The sequence below is a fragment of the Balaenoptera musculus genome, chromosome 14 (assembly GCF_009873245.2).
Source record: "Balaenoptera musculus isolate JJ_BM4_2016_0621 chromosome 14, mBalMus1.pri.v3, whole genome shotgun sequence".
NCBI classification, from domain to species: domain Eukaryota; kingdom Metazoa; phylum Chordata; class Mammalia; order Artiodactyla; family Balaenopteridae; genus Balaenoptera; species Balaenoptera musculus.
In genome coordinates, this window is record NC_045798.1 from 72,355,909 (window position 1) to 72,382,181 (window position 26,273).

At 34.2% G+C, this 26,273-nt stretch overlaps 1 protein-coding gene across 4 annotated transcripts in view; it reads left to right on the forward strand.

Moving 5' to 3' along the window:
• Positions 1-26,273, forward strand: part of WDR7 (WD repeat domain 7) — a 354,664-nt gene that overhangs the window by 47,119 nt on the left and 281,272 nt on the right. For all 4 annotated transcript variants that reach the window (XM_036874819.1, XM_036874818.1, XM_036874817.1 and 1 more), the window contains 2 exons: positions 17,608-17,803; positions 25,624-25,838. In XM_036874819.1, coding sequence (XP_036730714.1) covers positions 17,608-17,803; positions 25,624-25,838 — 411 coding nt within the window. The remainder of the gene's footprint in view (positions 1-17,607; positions 17,804-25,623; positions 25,839-26,273) is intronic.

A 26,273-nucleotide genomic window follows, 5' to 3' on the forward strand; every position in this document is an offset into this window, starting at 1 on the left:
GTGTAGGTTAGGCCATGATGTCACATATAAACAGCCTAATAATTTTAGAAATAGGAGATTTTAGGAGAACTTAGGATGGATGAATAACAGACCCATAATTTCTTTTACTGTTTGTTAATCATGAACTTGTTCATGTGATTAGCCACTTCTGTTGGCATCATCACTATGCCCACACACTCACACGTGTGTGTGCACACACGTACACAAACACACAGACACACCGTCTTCTTGCACACATGTTTCATGCTTATCATAATCCCTTCAGCATCACCAGTTATGGTCTTACTGAAATGAAAAGCATTTGACTTCTCTATCTGATCCAGTGTTCACAAGGAGTCTCATTTCAAAGCTCAGAAAATCTTCCTTGGCCTTCCTACTTACTTAATCTTCCTGGTAATGTATGTTATCTGCCATGTTCTGCCAGTGCTAGATTTCATTTGACTTGATACTGGTGATGTTGTAGGAGGTTCTAGTACCAGTGTCTCTCTCTCTCTCTTTCTTTCCCCTGCCAGATTTGAAAATTCAGATACTTAATTATCCTCTTCCTTCTTTTTAAAAATTTTTTGCCTTTTTCTTTCTTCCCAGTTGGTTGTTCATTTCTTTTAATCTTCATCACTGAGAAAAATTATTGTGTATTTATTTAAATAACCAATTGTATGTCTATTTTAGTGAAATAGATATCATTGTCATTATACTAAGTTATAGCACTGTTAAAACCCCTGCCCTAAACTTTAACAGTACTTAACGCCCCATACTAAAACATGAGTTTTTTGATCTCTGACTGCAAATTTGGGGAAATATCTAATTTTTTGATGCTGAAATTGATAATTTAGAGTATTTTATTTCAGTTTAGTGCAACCATTTCTGATTTGGCTGGTTTTTGTTTTCATAAGAATAAAACACTGAAAATACTAGAGTGTGTATGTGTGTGTGTGTGTGTGTGTGTATTTTTTTAATTACAGGTATTAAAAGGAAAGTTTTTCTGAGTGGTTTCCATAAGGTCATGTTTTCTTTTTGAACTACATTAATATATTTTTTAGCTTACATATTTATATGAGAGCATTTTCTGGTTTCTTTTTAAAAAATTTCAAGTGGGTATTTAATATAATAAAATTTTTTTGATCAACTGCATTTAGAAATAATCTGTAGTGAGTAAAAGCTACCTAATAGACATATATGCAACTAAATAGAGAATGGTCTCCTTACTAGACTAGGTGCCCGCCAGAGGTGCTAGTTGCCTGGGAAATACGAAGAAGAGAGACACAGACAAGGAAGTCTGGTACTTGGAAAATAATTTACTTATTATAGGCTTAACAGTAGAATTTTCTTGTTTTTAATTAACTTTCAAAAGTACTGATTAAGACAAATTTGCTTTTAGCTTTGTGATAATTTGACAAGTAAATAATGCCTGCCTAGTTATTAGGCTGTTCATTTAGCTGGTAGTTTTAGGTCCAGCAGCTAATATGTTTGAAAATCAAATAGCCTAACTGATTAATAAAAAGCTAAGAATTTGATATTTGCTAAATGTTTAGCAGATGACTATTTTGCTGAGATTAGAGTTAACAACATCATATGCGGATTTTAATACTTGAATTGTCCTCATAAATTGATCCAATGTCATTTTCTTTTAGCAAAGAAAATTTTTATTTTAAAGTGATCTGGTAGTTGGAAGATTATAAATATTTACCAACTGTAATGATTAAAGATAAATACTGAAAAGTTTGTCATCTGCTTTTTTGATTAGAATAGGGTTTTGGTTTTTATCTTAGGTAGATTGGGAAAGAAGTTGAGTTTTGATTTCTTGCAATTTTTTTTTGCCCCAGGAGAAGATGTTCTAAAACAGAGAAATGTTGGTTGCATTTTAAAAATGACTTTAATTGTAATTAAGAATGTACAATTATGATGATTTTTTCTTTCTTAATTTGTGGTCATTTCATGTTTACCAAAATATAGGAAGTTGTTAAGAAAAAGTACTGAGCAAAATCATTGTCTCCTGGCTTTGGGAGACAGTGAACAAAAAATGAAATCCTTCCTGCTGGGTGGAAAAGGTGCTGCGGCTGGAGATGAGCTTTGAGGACAGACTATACGCCCTTCCACAACTCCACACACATGCACATCTTACTTGTCTACTGTCCAGGTGTTTCTTTGTCATCCTTTCTTTCCCCACTCCTTCATTTTTGTGCTCTTTTAGCATCTTTTTACCTGAAATCTTTCCAAATTCTTGCTATAGATTAGTATTACTTTAGTGCCAGACTCAGTGGTTCTATATACTTTATTTTTAATACACTATTTCTCTATTCCTTTATTAATGGGAGTTTTAATTATTTAAAAATTTTGACATGTTCATAGATGATAAACATTTCCTATAGTGTTATGTAGAGTACCTACATTGAATAGATTTTATGTTTATTGTACATTGAAGGTTTTTGTTTTCATTTTTTAGAGGAATTTTATTTATTTATTTTTTCCCACATAGTAAAACTCCATTTAGGCAAAGTGCTTTGAAATTGAGTTTGATTCCCTGAATAGTCTGGTTAACTGAGATTTGACTTTCATATGATACAGATTATTTTAAAGAATTAAAATACAGTAAGAAAATTTAAAAGTTTCCTGAAGATATCCTTTGAGATAGGAAATATTGAAGTAATTCAGGATTGTATAGTGCCAAAGGGTTATTGACAAAAATTCTACAAGTTTTTTTGGGCAGTATTACTATCTGCCAAGTGATGCATTTCAGTGTTCCAAGAAATATAAACTTATATTTTAGGAGGAGAGTCAGGCAAGTATTTAAGTAAGTCTGTTACAAGGCTGACTATAAATGGTAAAGGAGAGATCCTAACAAAATGCTTTGGTGGATAAGGGCAGGGGCATATCATAGGTACTCAGAGAAACAAAGAACTTTGGTAAACTCTCAAAAAATCCTGTGAGATTTGACTAACTGTATATTGACTTCATGAGGGGTGGTAGAACTTGAAGTGTTGAGATCTCTATTATTAGGTTATGTGCTGTTTCTATTTCTTTCTCCTTAAGATTATGGAATGTAAAGGAAAAAATTAAGTTTGAGGTGGCTTTTTTTTTTTGTGGTTCGATTTCTTAAGAAAACAAAATGTACTATCCATACATATGAAAGAAATATATACATATAATGTATATAGGTATGAAAGGTATGTGTACTGTATCTATATATATGAAATATATATGAAAGGAAACAGAAGTGAAACTATCTACTAAAATAGTATTTGAATATTATATAACATAATACAAAATATATACTATAAATATAAATATAAAAGAAAGTTCTGTGCCATTTTTGTTTGTCATTCCAAGTTGTGCTTATTGCTTTTAAATGAGTGGTTTTGATCTTATATATTGCTATTCAGATGTGATGGTTCTTAGGCAGTTTTAATAGGATTCAAATTTAAAATGGAACCTTCATATTATTATTAAATAAGACTGCCACTTCAAATACTCATATAGAAGACTTTTTAGAAAATTCTTTTTAAAAACAGGCTTGTTAAAATTTTAAGTGCCTTACTGTTTTCAGTTTTCATCTGCACTTGGAATATTATTTACTGTAGTGTCTTAAAATATTTTATAAATAGGTATATAAAATGCAAAAAGTATTAAAGGTTATCAATAAAAAGCAAGTCTCTTTTTCCCTCTTGTTATCCAGCTATGTCGTTCCCTTCATCCTGAGTGCAGTATTTTATAATCCTACAGAGACTTTGTATACTGTTTTTTAAAAATTTTAAAATTTTTATACAGTTTTTAAAGGTTACTTTCCATTTACAGTCACTACAAAATATTGGCTATATTCCCCTTGTTGTATAATATATGCTTAAGCCTATCTTACACCCGATAGTTTGTACCTTCCACTCCCTCACTCCTATATTGCCCGTCTCTTCCCACTATATTGCCCCTCCCTCCCCCTGCCCACTGGTAACCACTAGTTTGTTCTCTATATCTTATACTATTTTAAAAAATATTTATTTATTTGTTTGGTTGCGCTGGGCCTTAGTTGCGGCAGGCGGGCTCCTTAGTTGCGGCTCACGGGCTCCTTAGTTGGCATGCAAACTCTTAGTTGCAGCATGCGTGTGGGATCTAGTTCCCTGACCAGGGATTGAACGCAGGCCCCCTGCATTGGGAGTGCGGAGTCTTAACCACTGTGTCACCAGGGAAATCCCTATACTATGTTTTAATACTTCAGAACTATAGCATTTTAGCTTAATCTTATTCTAATAACTGAGACATTAAAGCAACACTGAGAGGTTAGAGACAGAGTGATTTCCAGATTTGAATAGCTGTCAGAGGTAGGCTTGAGTGAATTTCCAAAATCTGAACTCTAGGCTAGGGGAGGCCAAAAGAGTGTGCCCAATGCCTGCGGAGTCTGAGGAAGAGAGCAGCTGAAAGGGAGGGCAGATATTTTTAAGGCTGCTGGTAGTAAAATTATTAAAATTGAATTGGAAAGATAAATAGCAAATTCAGATTCTGTTTGCTTTTGAGAGTGACGGGAATGAGTATTGAAGGGAACAGAAAATGTGACTTTTTAAAGTGTTGTGTCTTATTTACTTTTAGTAAATATATATCTAATATTACTTCCCTCTCCCATTGGCATGGATGATTAGATTATCACAGCTTTTTGCTACTGCTAGAACTTTATTCAGAACAGAATTTTTCGAAAATGTTTCAAAATAAATTTTGAAGCATATAAAATATATATGTTTCTCAGTGTGAACATATAAGCTAAGTTCTCTAATAGATTAGTTAAAAATGATTACTTTTCATTATATCTTATTAAACTTGTATTGTCACATGTCTCCAAAATTTTCCAGAAGGGGGCAGCATGGGTTTGTGAAAATGGGAATATCAGGCACCTAACCTGTTTGTTCCTTCACTTGACAATGTTAAATCCGTACCTCTTAGCGGCATATATGATAATATGTATGGTATATGTGACTATATGTTTGCTAGTGCGTAATGTTCGCTGCCGGTAAGAACAATTAACAAATTAGGTTTTCTTTTTAATATATTGTCCTTTCTTTCTGAAAAAGTACCTAAAGCTTCTGCCTGAATTAGCTCTTATCTTACCTTTTTGAATTTGGACTTGTGTTACCAGTTTAATTGGATGTTACATTTTAAAAGCAATGTCTAGAATTATGGCATAGTCTCTGAAGCCAGAGTAAACTTTGGTGATGTAAAGGAAGCAAAAGCAGAAAGCAGAACTAACCTTTTTCTAAAATATATCACAATGTACATAATGTTCTGTAATATTCTTTTTTCCCATTACACTTAATTCTCGTAGATTTTGAGACTACTTTCATATGTTTTATATATTCAGCATCATGTTTTTGAAATTAATTTTTATTTAAAAAAATTCCATAACACATTGTTATGGAAAATACAGATATTTTCTAAAGATGGTCTGATCATCTTTCTATGTCACTAAGTGTATTCCAACATTTTTAATGACAGTCTGTCATTTATTTAATTTTATCAGAAATTTCAGAATTTTACTTTCTAATTTTTTTTTCTCTTATCAACAGTGGGGGTTGAGAATTAAGATAACTAACTAATTCTGCACATCTGGAATGATTCTTAGGATAAATTCTTAAATGTGAAATTGTTTTATAAAAGGGCATATTAATATTTAAAGTCTTTTGAATACATATTACCAAGTTGTCCTTCAGAAGCTTAGGAATAGGTTTGTACCACCTATTTACCTTCATAATTCTTCATCATCCTGTTTATAATCTTTCAAGTGTAGGTAATTTTCTAGACTTATAAGTAGCTGTATGAAGAGTATGTATAAGCGTATAGCACTCATTCTCATTTTGAAAGCATGAATGCTTTAATATACCAAGGCTGTATTGGTTATCCATTCTGATTTCTGCATGTTTTCCAAAGTTTTACTACTGTCATATTTTATTCAAGATAAAAAATTAATTTTTCCTATTATGGATAGTGTCTATATATTCAAATATCATAGTACACCCTGTCTCTCGTGTAGGAAGCTAAGAGCATCAATAATATACCAAGAGACTCTCAGTGAGGACCCCTTCAACAGTAATGAGACAGATTGCATCCCTATTCTGGCTGTGCTAATATTGTTTTTTTTTTTTTTTTTAATACATTTATTTATTTATTTGTTTGGCTGCATTGGGTCTTCGTTGCTGTGTGCGGGCTTTCTTTAGTTGCGGTGAGCAGGGGCTACTCTTCTTTGTGGTGCCCAGGCTTCTCATTGTGGTGGCTTCTCTTGTTGCGGAGCACGGGCTCTAGGCACGTGGACTTCAGTAGTTGTGGCTCATGGGCTCTAGAGCGCAGGCTCAGTAGCTGCGGCGCACGGGTTAAGTTGCTCCGCGGCATGTGAGATCTTCCCGGACTAGGGCTCGAGCCTGTGTCCCCTGCATTGGCAGGTGGATTCTTAACCACTGCACCACCAGGGAAGTCTCCAGGTTTTTTTAATATATATATGTATATATATATACACAACACACATACATACATATATACGTATGTATATATTCTTTTCAGATTCTTTTCCATTATAGGTTATTACAAGATATTGAGTAGAGCTCCCTGTGCTATGGAGTAGGTCCTTGTTGTTTATTTTATATATAATAGTGTGTAAACGTTAATCCCAAACCCCTAATTTATCCCTCCCCCCCCTCCGCAGAAACTTAGATATTCCTCTGTTTGGAGAGGTTTCTTTAGATCTTTAGTCATATTCTTGGTAGCAAAGAAGATTACATTGGGTATGAAATTTATTTTTAGTAATAGTCAGAAATGATTTGGTGCTAAGCATTGTAAATGAAGTGGTTGATTAAAGTGACTCAGTGGTTGAAGAGAATTAGTATGGCACAGAGCAAAGACAATTTTTCTTCAGTAACTTAATCATAAAGCAATTTTAAAATGAGTTAAAATTTATTTTAAGATGGCAGAAATTGTTAGAAAAAAATGAATGACTTTTTAAGGTGACTGTTCAATTAGATGCAACATATATCTGAGTGCCGACCATTTTCCAGGTGCCTTCAGGAGCCGGGTGTATAATAGTGGGGGTTAGATTTCTCTTGTGTTCTTTGATATAGACTTAAAAAGCAAGCCAGCATCCTTTGTAAACAAAGAGGCATTATTAGCATATATATTCTAGTAATTTATCTCTAGGAAAGAGATACACAGACTCTTTCAGTTAGAAAATCTCCGGTTAGAAAAATGGGGACAGTATCAACCCGTTTGTTTCCATGAGAAAAGAAAAAAAGATATTCCATAGTTATGTCAGAGGTATTGTAAATTCAGTGTTTATTTCTTGGAAGGATACTGGTATGAGCGGAATAAATAGGTTGAAGCCAAGCAGGCAGATTGAGAGTTACTAGTTCAGATGGATGGGGCCATTCAAGTTCAGAGTAGGAGCTAGGAGTAGAAGTGCGGGACCAGCAGCCACTGGGAGTCGTAATTCAGTGCGTGCTGAGAAGTGAGGCCCTTTGTGATGGAAGATGTTAGTCCCTGAATGTGTGCAGCCAAGGTTTGGGTGTGGGGGGGACGATAACCGGGGACAGCTGACTGCTGTGGGGAGAGGGTGGAAGGGTAGCACTTTTGAGTTCCTTAAAAAAAACTTAGACTGTCTTCAGAGTCTGCAGATTTGACTATCTCAGTCTCTAAAACCCATAAATATGTAATTGAAATTAAAGAAAGCCCTTTAATGTTTTAAAGGCATGAAGTTAAAAATTATCAAGTAAATTCAATGGAAAAAGACGTGTGAGGAAATATTCAGGGAACAGTGGAAGGTGGTCATTGAGTTGTTGGATTGAGAGCTTTTATTGACTCAAATTGTTAAAAGTGCTAAAAACTTCATTAATGTGATTTTAAGGTAATACGTGAGTGTTGGTAATGATCATGTAGGTGGAACTATTCAGATTAAATTAAAGCAGAGCTATTAATATGAGAAGAAAACATTGAAAAGGGGAAACTAACCTAATAGAAAAATTATGAATGTCTCCGTATTTCCTGGTGAATACCTAAACGTTGGCAACTCCCTCAGAAAACGATACAACTCCATTATAAAAAATAGAATTTATGGTATATAATGACATAATACTAATAATGGTAAAGAGAATACTAACTACCGTCATCTTTTGTATGCATGATGTATTAGTCACTGTGCTGATTTCTTTACATATATTTCATTTAATTCACCCAGTGATTCTGTGAGGCCTAGTTATTGCTGTTCACCTCATTGTACAGAGAGATGAGGCTCAGAGAGGTTAAATAACTTGCTCAAGTCACACAGCAAGTGGCAGAGCTGGAATTTGATCCTAAGTAGTCCAACCTGAGGGCCTGAACTTGACCACCAAGCATACCACCTCCTACTAGGTGTAATTGTGGATTTAAAAATAGTTGCATTTCTCCAACTTTGCCTATATATTTTTTATTACTGATTTACATAAGTAAATATGACTTTGATGCATACTTAATTTTAAATGCCTAATTTATTTAGTATCTTTCAATTTGTAGAATAAAACACAGCCATTCTTTTCAATTCCTGAATTTCAAATTTTTCTTTAGAGAACTGTGCATGGCTCAATTCTTTGGTAATTTATGTTTTAGTTTTTCATCTTTGATTATTTAGGTTTGGATTTTCTTAGTTTTAGCCCCCTTTCACCTTCTTTTACTTGTCACACATTACTTGCTTTTAAGAATATGATGCAAGATTTAACTTCAATTTTATAAATTTAACATATACACAGTTAAAATTTTTTGAAAACAGACGTAGCTAAGAAGGTAAAAGGTCACCTGTTATCCTTCTACATAAAAGAGAACCGAAGTTAACATTTTGATATTTTTTCCTCTAGCCTTGTAAAATTCACTTACTATGCACTTGTGATTATATTGTATAGTTATCTATACACATTGCATCTTCATTTAATATTTTAACAAATACTTTCTCAAGTTATTCTTATTCGTGAAAGTAATTTTTAGTAATTATGTAACATTACATTATGTGAGCGTACAATATTTACTTAGCAATTCTCCTCCTTTGGATGTGTAGATTGTTCCCAATTTGAACTATTGTAAATAATATTGAATATCTTTGTAAAACTTGTTTTCATTTATGATTATTTCCTTGGAGAGATTCCATGAATATTTTTTGGATTAGAACCTCAGAATTTTGGGGTAATAGGTTATTAACATTTTTAAGTCTATTGAGATCGATTACCTAATTGTTTTCTACCCTCAGTGCCTATTTCATTGTCCCTTGCCAACACAAGATGTTTTTATTTACTTCCATGCCTCAGTTTCCACATCTGTAAGATGGAAATAATAATAGTATCTACTTCAAAGGGTTGTTGTGAGACTATGATGAATTACTGCCAAGTATTTAGAATAATACCTAGCACAGAGTAAGAACCCAATAAACGTTGGTTGTTTCGTATTATATAATTTCTACAGTCTTTGGCTAAATTGATAGGTGGAAAGAGCATTTTATTGTTTGAATTTGCATTTCTTTGATTACTAGAGGTAATGGAGTTTTTCTATGAGGATTTTAGTGAGTTTTTTTTTTTTTTTTCATTTGAGACATAGATTGTCCTTTGCTCATTTGTTTCTGTTGGGGATATTAGTGCTTGTATGAGTGCTTAACTTAATTGAAATATTAAGCTTATGTGCTTTCTATTATTGTTGTTGAAATTTTCTTCTGGTTTATTATTTACTTTGATTTTTTAACCTACAGATAATTAACATTCCTATGTAATCTAATTTATCTTTTTCCTGTTTAGCTTCTTTCATATTTTTGAATCCTGGGATCTTACCCCCGCCCCTCCAGAAATTTGGTGAAATTTGATTAAAAAGCAATGACTGGATTAAAACAAACATCAAATACTTTAATCTATCTGAAATTTATTTATGCATGTGGGGTGAGGAAAGGATAAAAATCATCTGTTCTTCCCTAAAGTAATGGATTATCTCAACATCATTTATTAAATAAAATTTTCTTTGATAGGCAATGTCTTCTTAATCTTACACTAAATTCTTCATATTTATTTGCTGCTTTATTAATAAGGAAGCAGTTGAAGAAAGATGGAGTCCTGACTAGCCCGCTATTTCTTCACTGTTATCTTTTGTATGTAGTGAATGGACGAAGATATTAAAACTGGTCCCTAAAAGTCTTATTTTTATGTAGAACATAACTATCCTAATAGATGGTTAGTAAGTGTTTTGGTTGGACCACATGGTCTTATTTTATTAAAGAAAGAGCTGTCTACCCCACCCCACCCCCTTCTTTTTAAAAGAAGGATGAGCTATGGATTTCTGAAAAATTTTTTTTTATCTAGTTTTGTGAAAGTGTGGACACAGCATTAACATTTGTAGGCTCTTTTTTCCCCTTCAGGTAGAATATTTAAAAGTGATAAATGATGCATCTTAACTGCATATTTATGTTCCAGAGAAGGAGTTCTGGGAAGTCAAGAAATAATGATTAAGAGAATAGTAGGATTGATTTATGAGTGAAAGAAGCTGGTCATTTATAGCTTGTCTAATGATGGGCATATTTAAAAGGAGAGACAATAGTTAGTGTTCATAGATTTAGAGAATATTCAAAGAGAAAGATTGTTTTGAGCAGGAGATTGCTCCTGGAATGATATGAAGAAAAGAATAATTTAGTTTAGAAAACAAATTGGCAAAAGTAGAAAATATATATATATATATAATGTACACTGGGAACTGTTGGAAAGCAGAATCATCTCCCCAGAGAGCTAGTGTGTGGGATAAACTAGCTGTCTCTAGTTTCTGTAATTCATGGCAGATGCTTAGGAACAGGTTACATAAGAGGTTTCTGGGAATGGTTTAAAATGAAGTCTTGTAAAATGTGTAAGGTCAGGCTGTATGACCTAGGTGGTACATTCTGACTCTGTCAGATCTTGTGATAGCTTGTGGCATTCCCCTGCTCAGCACTAATGTACCGTGAGGATTATTTACTGGCAAATTCAGTGAGTGCTTCCTTGGTTGAGAATAAGAATTACTTGAAAAATAATAATTGGTCTTGGAATATATTTGTTTTGATCTGGTATCTTCCTCACTTTCCCTGCCCCAATTAATTTTTTCACCAGATCAAAGTAAATATTACATATGGTTAAATATTCTGTTGCTTTTTGTTAGCTCCTGCTTTTAATTACCTTTTGATAGCATTGGTGCATTTTCCTTCTAGGGAAGAACTAATACAGTGTTTGGAACATGATTTTGAATAATTTTCACCTGTAAAGTACTGACCAAGTTGATCAGATGCTCAATCCATGTTGTACAAGTTCTGTTCCATAACAAAAAAAAATTTTTTTTAACGATATATGTATGTTACACTCTTTAAGTCAGTTGATAGCAGTGGGTGTTAAAGTGGAATCTGTGAGACAGTTAATTGGGGCATGGGAATAAAATATTAAAGCTCTTCTTTTTTTTTAAACCTTAACAAATTGAGCTTATGAACATTTACTAGACGGAAGGACATTGGTGCCTCACTTGCTTCATACATCAGATGGGCACGTATCACCTGGGCCAAGAGTGGGCCTGCCACCTCCAGGAGGGCGACCTCAGTGCCCTCACCAGGTGTGCTTCCAATGAAAATATGTTTGCTTAGGAGAGTTGCAGGTTGTACTGTATAGGTTTTAACCTAACCATCACAAAATGGGCAGAGAAAATAGTGATGGAAGTCTTTGCGATGAAAATGAAATATCTTTTCGTTAACCACATAACGAGGTTCAAACAATGATCATTTGATCAATCTGGCAAGAAGGCAGCCACAAAATTCATGATTATATAAAATATGTGTTTACATCTACTATTGTTAACAATGAACTTTCTAAAGATACAGTGCTTTGAGGTATCGGCTAATGCTAATATAAAGTTATTAACATTAGCAAGACATTTAAGAAAATATTTCATTTTATCTTAAATTTGTTTATTTAAACTGAGTCATCCTTTTAAAGTATATATTCTGTGCACGTTTTACAATGTACATGATATATTGGCACAAAGTACATATACAATGTATAAATATACATGTAGTGAGAATACATTACAGAGTTTTTTAAATGAGTAAGTGTGTGATTGAACAAGTTTGGAACATAAATACTTTTCAGATAATTTAGTTAAAGATATGAGGTTCACATTTTTTAGTTCTTGTATTATTATTCTAATTACACAATTTAAATGTCTTATAAAAATATCCTCGATGTTAAGTCATGTTTAGGTGACTTTTTCAGGTTGAAATGGAAGAAAGCGAAGTAGAATGGAATTAATCAAATTATAGAATCAGTCATTGTAGGTGAAGTAAGTGTTCAGTAACCAAGATGTCTAGAATTTAATAATTTAATAATAAAAGAATTATGCTAATTCAGCTCATTTGTGAGGAAGCTGCATCTAAATCAAAGAGAGATTGGTGTTATCTAATATTCTTTAAGAAGTGCTTCTTCAATACTTTTGAGCGCAGATAAGGAGAAACCAAGTTAATTGTGTTTCAGCAAATCTTTTAAGTGCTTTCATTTAACAGGTAGCTGAGAATTATTTATCATTACTCTGTTCATTGTTTGAATTAAAATTAATACCAAAGTGGTGCTTGAGAATGGTCTTTTCCCCTTTTACATTTAAATAGGCTAGACATTTGCTTTGTTTATACCATTAATTTGTTTTCACAGAGCCTGTGAAGGTAACCATCAACTCAGAATTAATTAGGGGAATCAAAATTAATGAGGTTTTACTGTATTGGGCCGTTTCCACTCTAGGCCAGTTTTTTCCACACGAGTTGGCCTAGCAGTTTCTTGAAAGAAGAAAAATTAGATTTATTTAAATCCATATTTAAAAAGCAGAGAACCATCTTTTCTTGTGAGTTAAGTACCTCTAGTAACCGTGCTTTCTTGGACTTAGTAATATTGATTTTTTTTGTTTGTTTTCAGTCTTGATTATTTTGGCTATTTCCAGACTGTTGTTCATTACAGTAAAGCTAGACTTAACTCTTCAGATGCTTATTTTCATTTACATGGAAGGTATAACATTTTTGTTTGGGGCCAAACATTTTTTTGCGGATGAGGCATGTCATTTGTCAGTTTTCATCATTATTGCACTATACGAATGAAGAACAGAGCTATTCTTTAAAGGATACTGATGTAAATATATGGGTTAGAAGAGAACGCATCATGTGGGACTGAAAAGCTAGAATTTTTGGAAATCAGTCATTTTTTCCTTCAGAAAATTACATCCCATAATCTACTTTTTAAAATACACCCTATAATATTATTTAATATTAGCTTTGTATGTTCTTTGTTTTTACTAATAAGAGTGATAACATGAAGTAGAGCTTTTAAATCTTTTTATGAGATGGATTGCATTTTCTTGAATTTTAAAAAATTATCCACCTGCATATAAATGGCAAGGGTGAAAGTTCTGACGGTGAAACTTAGGAGGAGTTGATGCCGGAGGTCAAGTGCCTCGTGGGAATAGGGAAGCCTTTTTTGTTTGCTTACGTCTGCAGTCCTCTCTCTGGTAGGTTATAAACTGCAGTAGAAGATATTTGGCAGAGAGAGAATGCGTGGGTCAGTGCTTCTCGGTAGTTTTGTTGTCACCTAAGATGTTGAGATCTACCAGCAGAACATAATTTGAAAAACACCAAACATAGTAAAGAAGATTGGTAAAAAATCACCTTTTAAAAACAAACAAACTTCACCCTGACTCATGCCTCGTTTTCTCTATGAAAAGGAATGACAAGAATTATGTGAACATTAATGAAATGATTGTCAACTTGGGGACTGGCAAGTCGGCTAGTTGTCTACGGCGTTAATTAAGGATTAGCTCATTTTAAAGATTTCAGAGAGCTTGTGAGTCATAGTAGCAGAATCAAAGGTAGTGACAGGTGTGAGTACTGTGGCAGATCAGTGCCTGATTAAAAGATGTGAATAGATGAAAAGGAATGCCATTTAGGACTCATTCTTTTTAGTGACTCATACACAGAGAAAAAGATTACTGTTAGATTTATTTTCTTTGATGAGAAAAATAAATAAAATGACCATTTTTTGGCAGATTGGTGTTGGAAAATAGAAAATAGTTAACCATTAATGTAGCAATCATCCTTTTTTGTAAATTGAATGATGGATATATTTGATAAATACAAAGTCAGTATTAATGATTATCTGTAGAAACACAAAGCCTCCATTGTATTAAACTGTCTATTATCTTTGCTTAGCAATGTACATCTGGTGAAACTCAAAAATATTTTTATTTATTTATGTATTTTAAAATTTATTTATTTTATTTATTTATTTTTGGCTGTGTTGGGTCTTTGTTGCTGTGCACGGGCTTTCTCTGGTTGCAGCGAGCAGGGGCTACTCTTCGTAGAGGTGTGCAGGCTTCTCACTGCAGCGGCTTCTCTTGTTGTGGAGCACGGGCTCTAGGCGCGTGGGCTTCAGTAGTTGTGGCATGCGGGCTTCAGTAGTTGTGGCACATGGGCTCAGTAGTTGTGGCTCTCAGGCTCTAGAGTGCAGCCTCAGTAGTTGTGGCGCATGGCATGGGCTTAGTTGCTCTGCGGCATGTGGGATCTTCCCGGGCCAGGGCTTGAACCCACGTCCCCTGCATTGGAAGGCGGATTCTTAACCACTGCACCACGAGGGAAGCCCACTCAAAAATATTTTATGTGGTGTGAAGTATAGTAACTGAAAATAAAGGCATCATGTTATATTTCTGCCACGTTTTATTCTAACATTGCCTATATTTAAATGATATTTTTGTAGTTTGCCACTTTATTTTGACTTACTGCTTAATTACAAAGCAAAGTTTTGCATGCCATAGTCAGCTATGCCTCAGTCCTTAATGTCTTTTTAAAGAAAGAAATCATGTTTTATGTTTCCATTGAATGCTTAACAAGGAGCATGAAATAAATAAGCTTAACAAATGCTTAAGAAAATTCTATATGTTGTTTTAGTAAAAGTTTATAACATCATCTTCCTGAACTTAGTTTTCTTAACTCTTAAAATTAATAAATACCTACTATGCTGATTATAGTTTTTAAATCATTATGAAAGAAAAAGTACAAGTAAAGCTAACAGAACCAAAGATTAAAACACCTGAATTTGGGGCTTCCCTGGTGGCGCAGTGGTTGAGAATCTGCCTGCCAATGCAGGGGACACGGGTTCGAGCCCTGGTCTGGGAAGATCCCATATGCCGCGGAGCGACTAAGCCCGTGAGCCACAATTGCTGAGCCTGCGCGTCTGGAGCCTGTGCTCCGCAACGGGAGAGGCCACGATAGTGAGAGGCCCGCGCACCGCGATGAAGAGTGGTCCCCACTTGCCGCAACTAGAGAAAGCCCTCACACAGAAACGAAGACCCAACACAGCCATCCATAAATAAATAAATAAATAAATAAATAAATAAATAAATAAATAAATAAATAAATAAATAAATAAATAAATAAATAAATAAATAAATAAATAAATAAATAAATAAATAAATAAATAAATAAATAAAAATAATAATAATAATAAATAAATAAATAATAAATAATAAATAATAAATAATAAATAAATAAATAAATAAATAAATAAATAAATAATAAATAATAAATAAATAATAAATAATAAATAAATAAATAAATAAATAAAATTAAGAAAAAAACCACCTGATATAAATAAATAAATAAATAAATAAATAAATAAAATTAAGAAAAAAAAAACACCTGAATTTAAGAACAAGTAAATAGTTAAATCTGACTCTCTTTTTTAAAATTCATGCTCTGCTTCATTCAAAAATTGATTTTAGGTTGTTTACAAAAATAAACATTATTCAGTTAGATAAAAATAAAGCTAAATCATGGTGAAGAGAAAATGAAAGAAAAAGTAGACAAGACCACCTAGTGTCCACATTCAGAAATGTATGCCCACACACGCCACTGTCATGGATAGAAAATTCAGTCCTAAGTTTCTTAGTATCCAAAACATTGAAGGAATCCATTGTAGCAGCTTTCCCCAAAGTTTGTTCCTCAAAAACTACGTCTTATAAGATTATGATGGTCTTTATTCCTGTCCTGCCCCTAGACAGGAATAAAGACGCAGATGTAGAGAATGGACTTGAGGACACGGAGAGGGGGAAGGGTAAGCTGGGACGAAGTGAGAGAGTAGCATCGACATATATACACTACCAAGTGTAAAATAGATAGCTAGTGGGAAGCAGCCGCATAGCACAGGGAGATCAGCTTGGTGCTTTGTGACCACCTAGAGGGGTGGGATAGGGAGGGTGGGAGGGAGATGCAAGAGGGAGGAGATATGGGGATATATGTATATGTATATGTAGCTGATACACTTTGTTATACAGCAGAAACTAACACAACAATGTAAAGCAATTATATGCCAATAAAGATGTTACAAAAAAAAAAAGATTATGATGGTCAAATGAAATTATATTCATGTTAGCATGTTAAAGTTTCTTAGAAGTTCTGTGGATAAAAACAACTGTAACATGTTTCCCATGCACATGTGGTCACACACACACACCCCCCCCGCCCCGCCCCACTCTTTTTCATCTGATGCCTGTCAACATTTCCCATTGAGATGGACCAATCAGGGAGAGATATCGTTCTTTAGCTAAAAAACGTCTGCTTAGGCAAAGCCCAGCTGGGTGACGTTTGAGAAGTTTCTCCTCTGGATCCCACAGAAGGGATAATATGTATGTGGTGCTGTGGGCCTCATCCTCAGTAAATAGCCACAATATACACAACAAGGAGTTTCAGATGGCTGTTTTCATATGGTTTCACCTCAGTGTGAACCGGAAGCATAATCTAATAAATCACTACAAAGTTTTAAGTTGCTTGTAAATTGTCTTCCGAACATATAAAGACGTGAATTTTTAATTTTCTAGGTTATGGATTCAGTTCTCTGATGCTAGTGAAAATCTTTACCATCTTTGATTATTTCTATTATATTCCATCTTGTTCTAGAAAGGAATGGAAGGGCGCAAACTAGAGATGAGCAGGAAATACAGAGCAGGATGTTTAATGGGCTCTTGTATGTTAGTTGAGGTGGTGTGGCTGCTGGCATTATAGACAGAAGCTGTGAAACACACCTACAGGTAATACAAACTATCGGTGGCTCTTAAGAAATGATTGTGGCAGAGGGACCTTGAGGGTATTGTTTTTGAGCAAAGGAGCAGGGAAGAGCATGGGTCTAAATGATAGAGTCACAAACAGAAAGAAGCACTGCAGAAAGCAGCTCTAGCTGCTAGCAAAGGGAAGTTCAGCCAGTGGAAAGGGAACACATAATAACAGGTCAATTTTTTTCCAGCTTTGCCTGTTCATATATAGCAATTATTTTAGTAAGGTCATCTTCAAATTTGAACAGCAGATTTTTCTAGGCGTCTTTCTCTTCTTTAATCTAATGTTAATTTAGTATTTTTCAAAGTGTTGTGATGATTGAACTAGGCGTTTTATGTATAATATAAAAGAAGAAAATTATCAACACATCCTAATGTCGTGGTTAGTGTGTTCAGCAGCAGTGAATGTATAATTAATTTTGATTTAATTGAGGACAAGATCCATTTTCTTCTGAATTTAATCTAAGTGTAATTAAGATTTATTCTTCTTTTCAGGCAAGAGTGCAGCACTGCATCTGCTCTGTAGCCAGTGACCACTCAGTAGGACTCCTAAGTTTGCGAGAGAAAAAATGCATTATGCTGGCATCCCGTCATCTTTTCCCCATTCAAGTGATCAAGTGGAGGCCTTCTGACGATTACCTAGTAGTGGGATGTTCAGACGGCTCCGTGTATGTCTGGCAAATGGATACCGGTAAGAACAATGTTGAGAGAGACTAGAAAATTAAATGAGTATATTTGACTTCCTAAATGAAAAATCTTTTATATGAGGAAAAAACCCCTGAGATGTCAAAAGTTTGCTACTTTTATTTCTCACCACTGCTTTTTATAAGTGTGCTTATCATTATTAACAAAGAAATATTTAGATGTCCTCTTATTTGTTGTACTATCTGGAATACTTGTAGAGTAGTTCAGTGATCTTAGTGGAATGTGGTTGATGACAGTATACAGATTAGGACAGGCATGCAAACACCAGACAAGTAAGTGATTTCTATATAATTCATGAGGCAAATTGTAAGATCAAGGAACCATTTTTGTCTCAAGTTCAGAAACAGTGGAAAAAGATAAAATTCTCTTCTATTTGAAGAGCAGAAAAACCATACAGGGCTGTTAATAGAAGGAGGTAATTGAAATGAAAGTTTTAAGTTCTAGAGAGAACATTTAAAATTTCAAGTTTCAGAAATTTTATGTATGGCATAATACAGAACAAGTAATGTTTAGCTTAAAAGTATAGGCCATGATATATAAGACTTATATGCAGAATCTTATGGTTTTCCCTGGGAAATTTTAAAGTATGTAACTAAATGTTTATTAGTTTGGGCTTTTAAAAACACAGCTTATTCTAGTTTTACTATCCTGAGTCATCATCTATCAGTGAGTAAAACCTTTTTTTACATTCCTAATTGTGCTATATAATATTTCTACTATTTTTTTCTTCATGAAGCTTTTTTCATTTTTGTTTTTAAATAGTCCTTTTTGAAATCGGACTATATGTATTTTTTTGCTTGTGCTGTGGTGCAGGAGGGAGTGTTCCTAGGTCTTTTCGGAGCAAGTAGCCATAATCTTCAGCTATCTTTCATTTATAGTCCTGGTTTTATCTGGTACTACATAGGCAATTTTGACAAGAGGAAGCGTTCTTGAAGAGTCAAACTTCTCTGCTTTTGTGTTTAACATTTCTTTTTCTCGTCTGATTGTAAAAGAGTTTCTTACTTTTTTGTCAAATTTTGAAAGCACAAAAGTGTTAGAAAAGAAAGATGAACTCAAATCCCATTACTCAGTGGTGAATTTTGGCATATTTCTCTTTAGTCTCATTTCTGTGCATTTTTAAAAACAGAATTGCTGTCATATTACATATATAATTTTGTATCTCACTTTTGTGTTCCTTTTTGTTTTATCCTGTCTGCTGAGCAGCACTGTTTCATGTTTGCTGGTCTGGTCCACCCTACAAACTAAATACAGTTGACCCTTGAACAATGTGAGGGTTAGAGCACTCACCTTCTGCATAGTTGAAAAACCGTGTATAACTTAAAGGCAGCCCTCCATTCCCATATTTCCTCCATATCCGACATTTCCCATCCTTGGATTCAAATGACTGTGGATTTTGTGGTACTGTAGTATTTACTGTTGAAAAAAATCTGTGTGTATGTGGACCCACGCAGGTCAAACCTGTGTTGTTCAAGATCAACTATATACAGAGTTTGTCTTGGGCTCTGGAGTCAGACTCCTTGGTTTGAATTTAAGATCAACCATTTGAGGGCCTTCCCTGGTGGTCCAGTGGTTAAGACTTCACCTTCCAATGCAGGGAGTGTGGGTTCCATCCCTGGTCGGGGAGCTGGGATCCCACATGCCTCGTGGCTGAGGAACCAAAACATAAAGCAGAAGCGGTATTGTGACAAATTCAGTAAAGACTTTAAAAATGGTCCACATCAAAAAAGAAAAAAATCTTTAAGATCAACCATTTGATAGCACAGTGATCTATGGCAAGTCTCTCAATTTACTCATCTGTAAAATAAAGATAATAATAGTTCCCGTTTTATAGTGTTTCTGGGAGAATAAAATGAGAGAATATTTACCTTGTGTATAGTAGATGTAATGTAAATGTGTATCCATGTATGTTTGCATACTTTAAGTTTGTGTGTATACTTGCATATGTGTATATTTCCTATTATTGTTATTTAACAAATATGCTTAACTTGTTACTTTATTGAGCTTGGGGATATGACCTTACCTACAAAGAAATATTTTCTATGAGAATTAGTATTAAAGAAAGTCAGTTATAGTGATGATAGTTATAAAACACTATTTTAAAATACTATACATATTAAATTAACAATTGATATATTATAAATACAAGAGTATGGTAAACATGTGTAGGACTTAAACATTAAATTAATATGATAAAGGAAGAGTATCATTTTCCTGAATTTCTTAGATGCTTAAATATGTGATACTTGACTACTTCAGATACTTTAAATACATCTACAAAGAATACGAAATTCTTTACAAATGAGACCTTACTGGAAGACAAAGTTACTTTTTCAGTAGTTTCCCTGGTAGGAAATGACAAATAGCTCCTGACTGTATGTGTACTGGAGGATGTTATTTTTATAACCAGTTTAGTATAATTAAGCCCAATACATAATATTGCAATTTAACAATTATCTTCTGACCTTCAGGAGGATTTTGGAAAATGATCAGTCAGTAATGGCATTCTTAAATCAAGATAAAGATAGAGAAGCAGAATAAATTTTGGACTTCAACCATAATAGGAGGTGTACACTCTTTTTCCTTCTTGCTGTTCAGGCTTTAGCTAGTGATATAAAGGTCCCTGAGGAGCCAGTAAGGCACATCCTGAAGGTATTGACATTATTTATTTATTAAATTTATTTATTTATTAAATAAATAAAAAATGAAGCGAAATAAATCAGATTTGGCCAAGGTTTGATGTATGAAATGTATTTAAGCTCTGAGAAGATACTTTACCCCTCTATTTAGTGTTTTGGGAATGTATTTTTACAAGTGAAGCCATATTACATTAAAATTACATATGCATTTTGTGCAGTTTTCTGTTTGCCATTTTGAATTATACTGATATTTCTAGCTTAAAAACACTTAAAAATGTCTTGACTTTATGCTTTTATGCAGCATTTTCTTTTAGTTGTTTTTCCCTTCAAATGGGTAGTTTTTATTTTCAGTGTTTATTTCCTAACATGAAGTTGAAGCTAGTAATATAAAACTTAATTACAGAGGTAAAGGTCCAGAGTCTTTTATTCTTTTACTGTATCATCTTAATTATATGCAATAGCGCTAAATAGTGTTGTAGAGGCCGTGGAAATTTTTATTCTTTCACGTCTCTGGGTAGTTAGAAAATTAGTCAAACAACTAGCAACAAGATTTGGCTGGCTGGACCTCTTGACTCCTATTCAGGAACTTATTAAAGGTGGGTCAACTGACCTAGATAGTGGCTGCTTCTCCATGGAGTTATGTTCTGTAGGGATCAACTCTCCATTCTTCACATTTGATGTTCCCAGTAAGCATGCAGTGGTGTTCTCACAGGCCTATGACAAGGTCAAAATCCTGTCTATTTGGGAAACAGTGGCATGCTTTAAAGTAATGACTGGTGCTACAAGACGTTCTTCTTATATGACTATTTCCAAGCCTTAACACCATTCTTACCTGCACATTTTTATCATCTTTGCTACATAATAAAAGTGATTCATCATATACCTATTCCTAGAGGGACAGTTATTAGGTGTTCTTGTACAAATGCAAACACCAGTAGTGATCGCCAAATATTATTAGAAATTAGTGTATGAAGTCTTACCGATTTACTTTGTTCTGTTATCTTTTTTCTTTTCATTTATTTTTTGTCCCTCCAAGTTTTCTGAAATATTACTGTTTTTGCAATAACTTCATGAAATACATGTTTGAATCATTTTTTAAAACTTAGTTATCCAATAAAATATAACAGAGAATATGAACTAATGTATATTTGTCTACTGGCACAACATGTATAAAGCAACATATATAAAGCATGGATATCAAAAAAAATTAATTTTGATTTATTTATATTGATGGTTTTGTCTTGTTACTAAAATAACCAAAGAGAATCAGGAGGTGGTACTTCAGTCTAGTCTTTTTTTTATTAGTAAAGGGTTTAGTAGCAAGTATTTTCTTCACATATTTGACCTTTTGCCTTCAGGGTTTAATACAGTAGAGATTTGATTTTATGTTTCTGTTTCACAGCATATGGCATTACATCATCAACTTTTCTATATCTTCTATGTTTTTGTTTTTCATTCTATTACAAAAATACCATAAGATAGGATAGGCAAAGACACAAAGGATGAAATGGTTAAGAAAAAATTGGTACTTTTCTAAAATCTCAGTAAAACTAAGTATAATCAAAGTTTCTTTTTCCCTTTGGATTCACTTTGAAATTTTGAAGGAAGAGGTTGTTAGAGTGGAAATATGACTGTCTTTTCTACTTTCCTCCTCATAAGTCCTCTGTGCAGAGGAATTACTGAGTCCTTCCCATTAGGTACTCCTCCCTTCCCTTTTTTCTTTCCAGTGTACTATTCTTATATCGGGCTATATTTTTTCACACCTAGGCTATCTTTATTGGTTTCTCTGTCCTCTATTTCTACCTTCTAATCCATCCTGTACTCTCTTGGCAAATTAATCATAGGAAGTAAAACAATAACAACCACACTTGGTTCATACCACCGTCTTAATGAAAAAAACATAAGTAATTTTAGTTCACGTAGCCTTTAAGAAAAGGCCCTCCACAGTGTGGTACACTCCTACCTTTGTCTTATCTCTTACTGTTCTTTTACACAGACATGTTACTCTGTGTGAAGAATAGTTCTAATCAAGAATAATTGGGTCACTGTCTACCACTTCTTGTCTTTTGTACCACCCATATTGTTGCTCATGGTTTTCATTCATTTGGAACGTTATTTCTTTCTATTTGCTTATTTGTTTAAACAGTATATTATCTTTTAAGGAAATTTGAATATAGAAACAAAATTTTACATATTTTCCCCTGTAGTTACCATTTCTGCTGCTCTTCATCGCTTTGTGTAGATCCAGATTTCCATCTGGAATGATTTCCCTTTTGCCTAATATTTAATATTTCTTGTAGTGCATGTCTATGGGTGATTCTTTCAGCTTCTCTATCTGAAAAACTTTTTTATTTCACCATCATTTTGAAGATTTTTTTTTCTGGGTATAGAATTCTAGGTGGACAGTTTTTTGTTTTTTCCTTTCAGTATTCCACTATCTTCTTGCTTGTATTATTCCCAGTAAAAAGATCTGCTGTCATCCTTATCTTTGTTCCTCTATATATGCTGTGTCTGTTTTTTTCTGACTTTTAAAAGTTTTTCTCTTTATTATTAGTTTTGAGCCGTGTAGTTATAGTTTTCTGCATATTTCTTGTGCTTAGGGTTTGTTGTACTTCTTGGATCTGTGAGTGTATAGTTCTCAACAAATTTGGAAGCTCTTGGCTCTTATTTATTCAAATATGTTTTTGATGTTTGATATCCCCCCTCTTTTCTCTCTTTGGAGACTCCAGTTATATGCCTATTAGGCTACTTGAAATTGCCCACAACTCTAGGATTATTTTTTCATTTTTAATGTTATTTTTTCTGCGTCTCATTTTATAATTTCTAGTCTATGTTTTCAAGTTTACTGAGCTTTTCTTCTACAATGTCTAATATGCTTTTGTTCCCATTGAGTGTATTTTTCATCTCAGACATTGTAGTTTTCATCTTTGAAAACTACAAGTTTGATTCTGGATATCGTCCATGTCTCTCTATTCAAACTTTTTGAACATCTGGAGTACAATTATAATAACTTTTAATGGTTTTGTCTGCTAATTAAAAAAAAAAAATCTGTTTCAGTGGTTTTTATTGATTTTATTTTTCCCCTCATTATAGATTATATTTTCCTGCTTTTCTCCAAAATAGCCTAAAGGTGGTTCTAGGGTGGAAGCAGGGAGATTAGCTTGTATGCTGTTGTCCCTAGGCAATAAACAATGGTGGATTATTAGACTAGAGTGATGGCAGTGGAACTGGTGAAAAGTGGTTGAAGTCTGAGTATATTTTGAAGGTAGACCCAACAGGATTTGCTGATAGTTGGATGAGGAGCATAAAAGAATGAGATGGGCCAAAGATGACTCCAAGGTTTCAATCATGAGAAACTTGAAGGATGCAATTCATTTTAAGATACTGAGAAGCCAGAGGGAGGAGTAGATTTTGGGAATATCAGGAATTCGATTTTTGATATATTAAGTGGAGTTGAATATTAGATATTCAAGTAGAGATGTTGATTTGTAAATTGTACAGTTGATGCTTGAATAACACAGGTTTGAACTGCCTGGGTATTTTTTTCAATAGTAAATACCGCAATACTACATGATCTGCAGTTGGTTGAATCTGCAGGTATAACTGTGGATATGGCGAGCTGACTATATAGTTACATGTGGATTTTCAACAGCATGGAAGGTTGGTACCCCTAATCCTTGTGTTATTCAAGGGTAAACTGTATATATGAGTCAACTGTATATATGAGGGTCAAGTGTATATATGAGTCTGTAGTTCAAGGGAGGGAAGTCAGAGTAGGTGGTACAAATGTGGGAAATCTTAGCATATAGAAGATATGTCAAATCATGACACTGGATATATCACCAAGGGAATGTAGGTTGATAATGGTTGGGGCACTCCAGGGTTTAGATGTGCTTCTGTGATGTAAAAAACCAGCAAAGGAGACTAAAATGGACCTGCCAGAAAAAAGAAGAAAATAAAGGGTATGGTTGCCTGGAAGCCAAGTGACAAAATGTGTTTCAAGGAGTGGAGAGGAAGATCAAGAGCTGCTGACAGTAAATGATAGTAAAATGAGGACTGAGAACTGGCTATTAGATTTAGCAACGTGGAGAGTAGGTTCTGTGCACATTTGGTATAAAATCTGATTTGAGTAAGTTCAAAGGAAGATGGAAGGAGAAAAATTTGGAGGTGGCAAAAATAGGCAACTCTTTAGAGGATGATTATGAAAAGTGGGATACATACCTAGTTAACCCACCTGGGTTAACTGTGTGTGTGTGTGTGTGTGTTTGTGTGTGTGTGTGTTTTAAACAGGTGAAATAATTGCATGTTTATAAGCTGATGGGAATGATCTGGTAGATAGGGAAAACTGATGAAGAGAAAGAGGAGAATTGTTGACATGGTGTCCTTGGGCAGACAAGAGAGGGATGGGGGTGTAAGCCACAGGTGTGTTAGGTAGGAGCCTGGATAGTTCATTCATAATTATTGAGTAATGTGACTGGAGATGTGGTAGTGGGAGTTTGTGGAACTTCTTTTTTAATTGCTTCTTTCTCTATGAAATAGGAAACAAAACTTTTCATCCAGATGAGGGCAGGAAATGGAATGGTGGGATTGGAAGAGAAAGAAAGTATGGAATAATGAACTAGGAGAGTAGGAAAACGAAAGGTCTATGGAAATGTGGTCACTCTTAAGGGCCCACTGAGATCAGTGGTCAGGAAATTCAAGTGGATCTTTCAGCATGTTCATCATTCATGTCCATCTTCATTGTAAGGTGCAGAGTAGGTGGAGAGTTGAATTCAACTAGTGTTGAATTGATTCTACAAGATTGACATATAGTTTTAGAGAAAGGTAAAATTATAGAAATTGCTGTTTGTAATAGACTAATGGTGTGGCGTGATCAAGGAGACCATCTTGGAAGTGGAAAGAAAGTAGAAAAGCCTGGAGGAAAGTGTTGAAATCTGGCTCTGAACTTGAGTTTATTGGGAAGTTGTGGTAGGGCCTTACAGAAAAGGAAATGATTAAGGTAATGCTACATGGAAGATTATTAGAGGAAGGAAATAGAAGCACATGTTTCTGGGAGGCACTGATAAAACATATTCCTACATTAAAAAATGTCCATGTATTTTCCTTTCCTAAAAAATGACTTAGAGTCTTCCAGAGTTGTGTAATGATTGTGAATATATATGTCTTCCAGGCGCACTGGACCGGTGTGTGATGGGGATCACAGCAGTAGAGATACTGAATGCTTGTGATGAAGCAGCTCCTGCTGCCGTCGACTCACTTAGTCACCCAGCAGTCAACTTAAAACAAGCTATGACACGACGCAGTCTTGCTGCTCTTAAAAACATGGCCCATCATAAGCTACAAACTCTTGCAACTAACCTCTTGGCTTCTGAGGCATCTGACAAAGTAAGTTTTGTATGTGGGCTCATGTGTCCCCATTCAACTTCATTTAATAATGCAGCTTTGGCACGTCTTAGGGAATCATTTTTGGGAGATGACACGGGTGAAAAATAAGCTTCTGATTTTTATTTAGGTTTTCCGGCACAGTTTTTAAGTATTTCACGTATTTGGCAGTCTGAAAAAGTGACTTGTTCTTACCATTCAAACTATTTTAAAATGATTCCAACAGACTTAAGTGACTTCAGTTTCTGAAATAGAGCAAACGTTTTATGTATAATCTGTCTTTCTGACTTTCTGACGGTCTTCCTGTAGAAAGGTTGAGCACGAGCTAATATCTTCAGGAGAAAAAAGTAACAATTTAGGCATAATTCGGATGTTTCTAATTGTGGCTTATCTTTTATTTTAAAAGTAGGTTCTGATTTTATTAAGGTTAGGCCATTT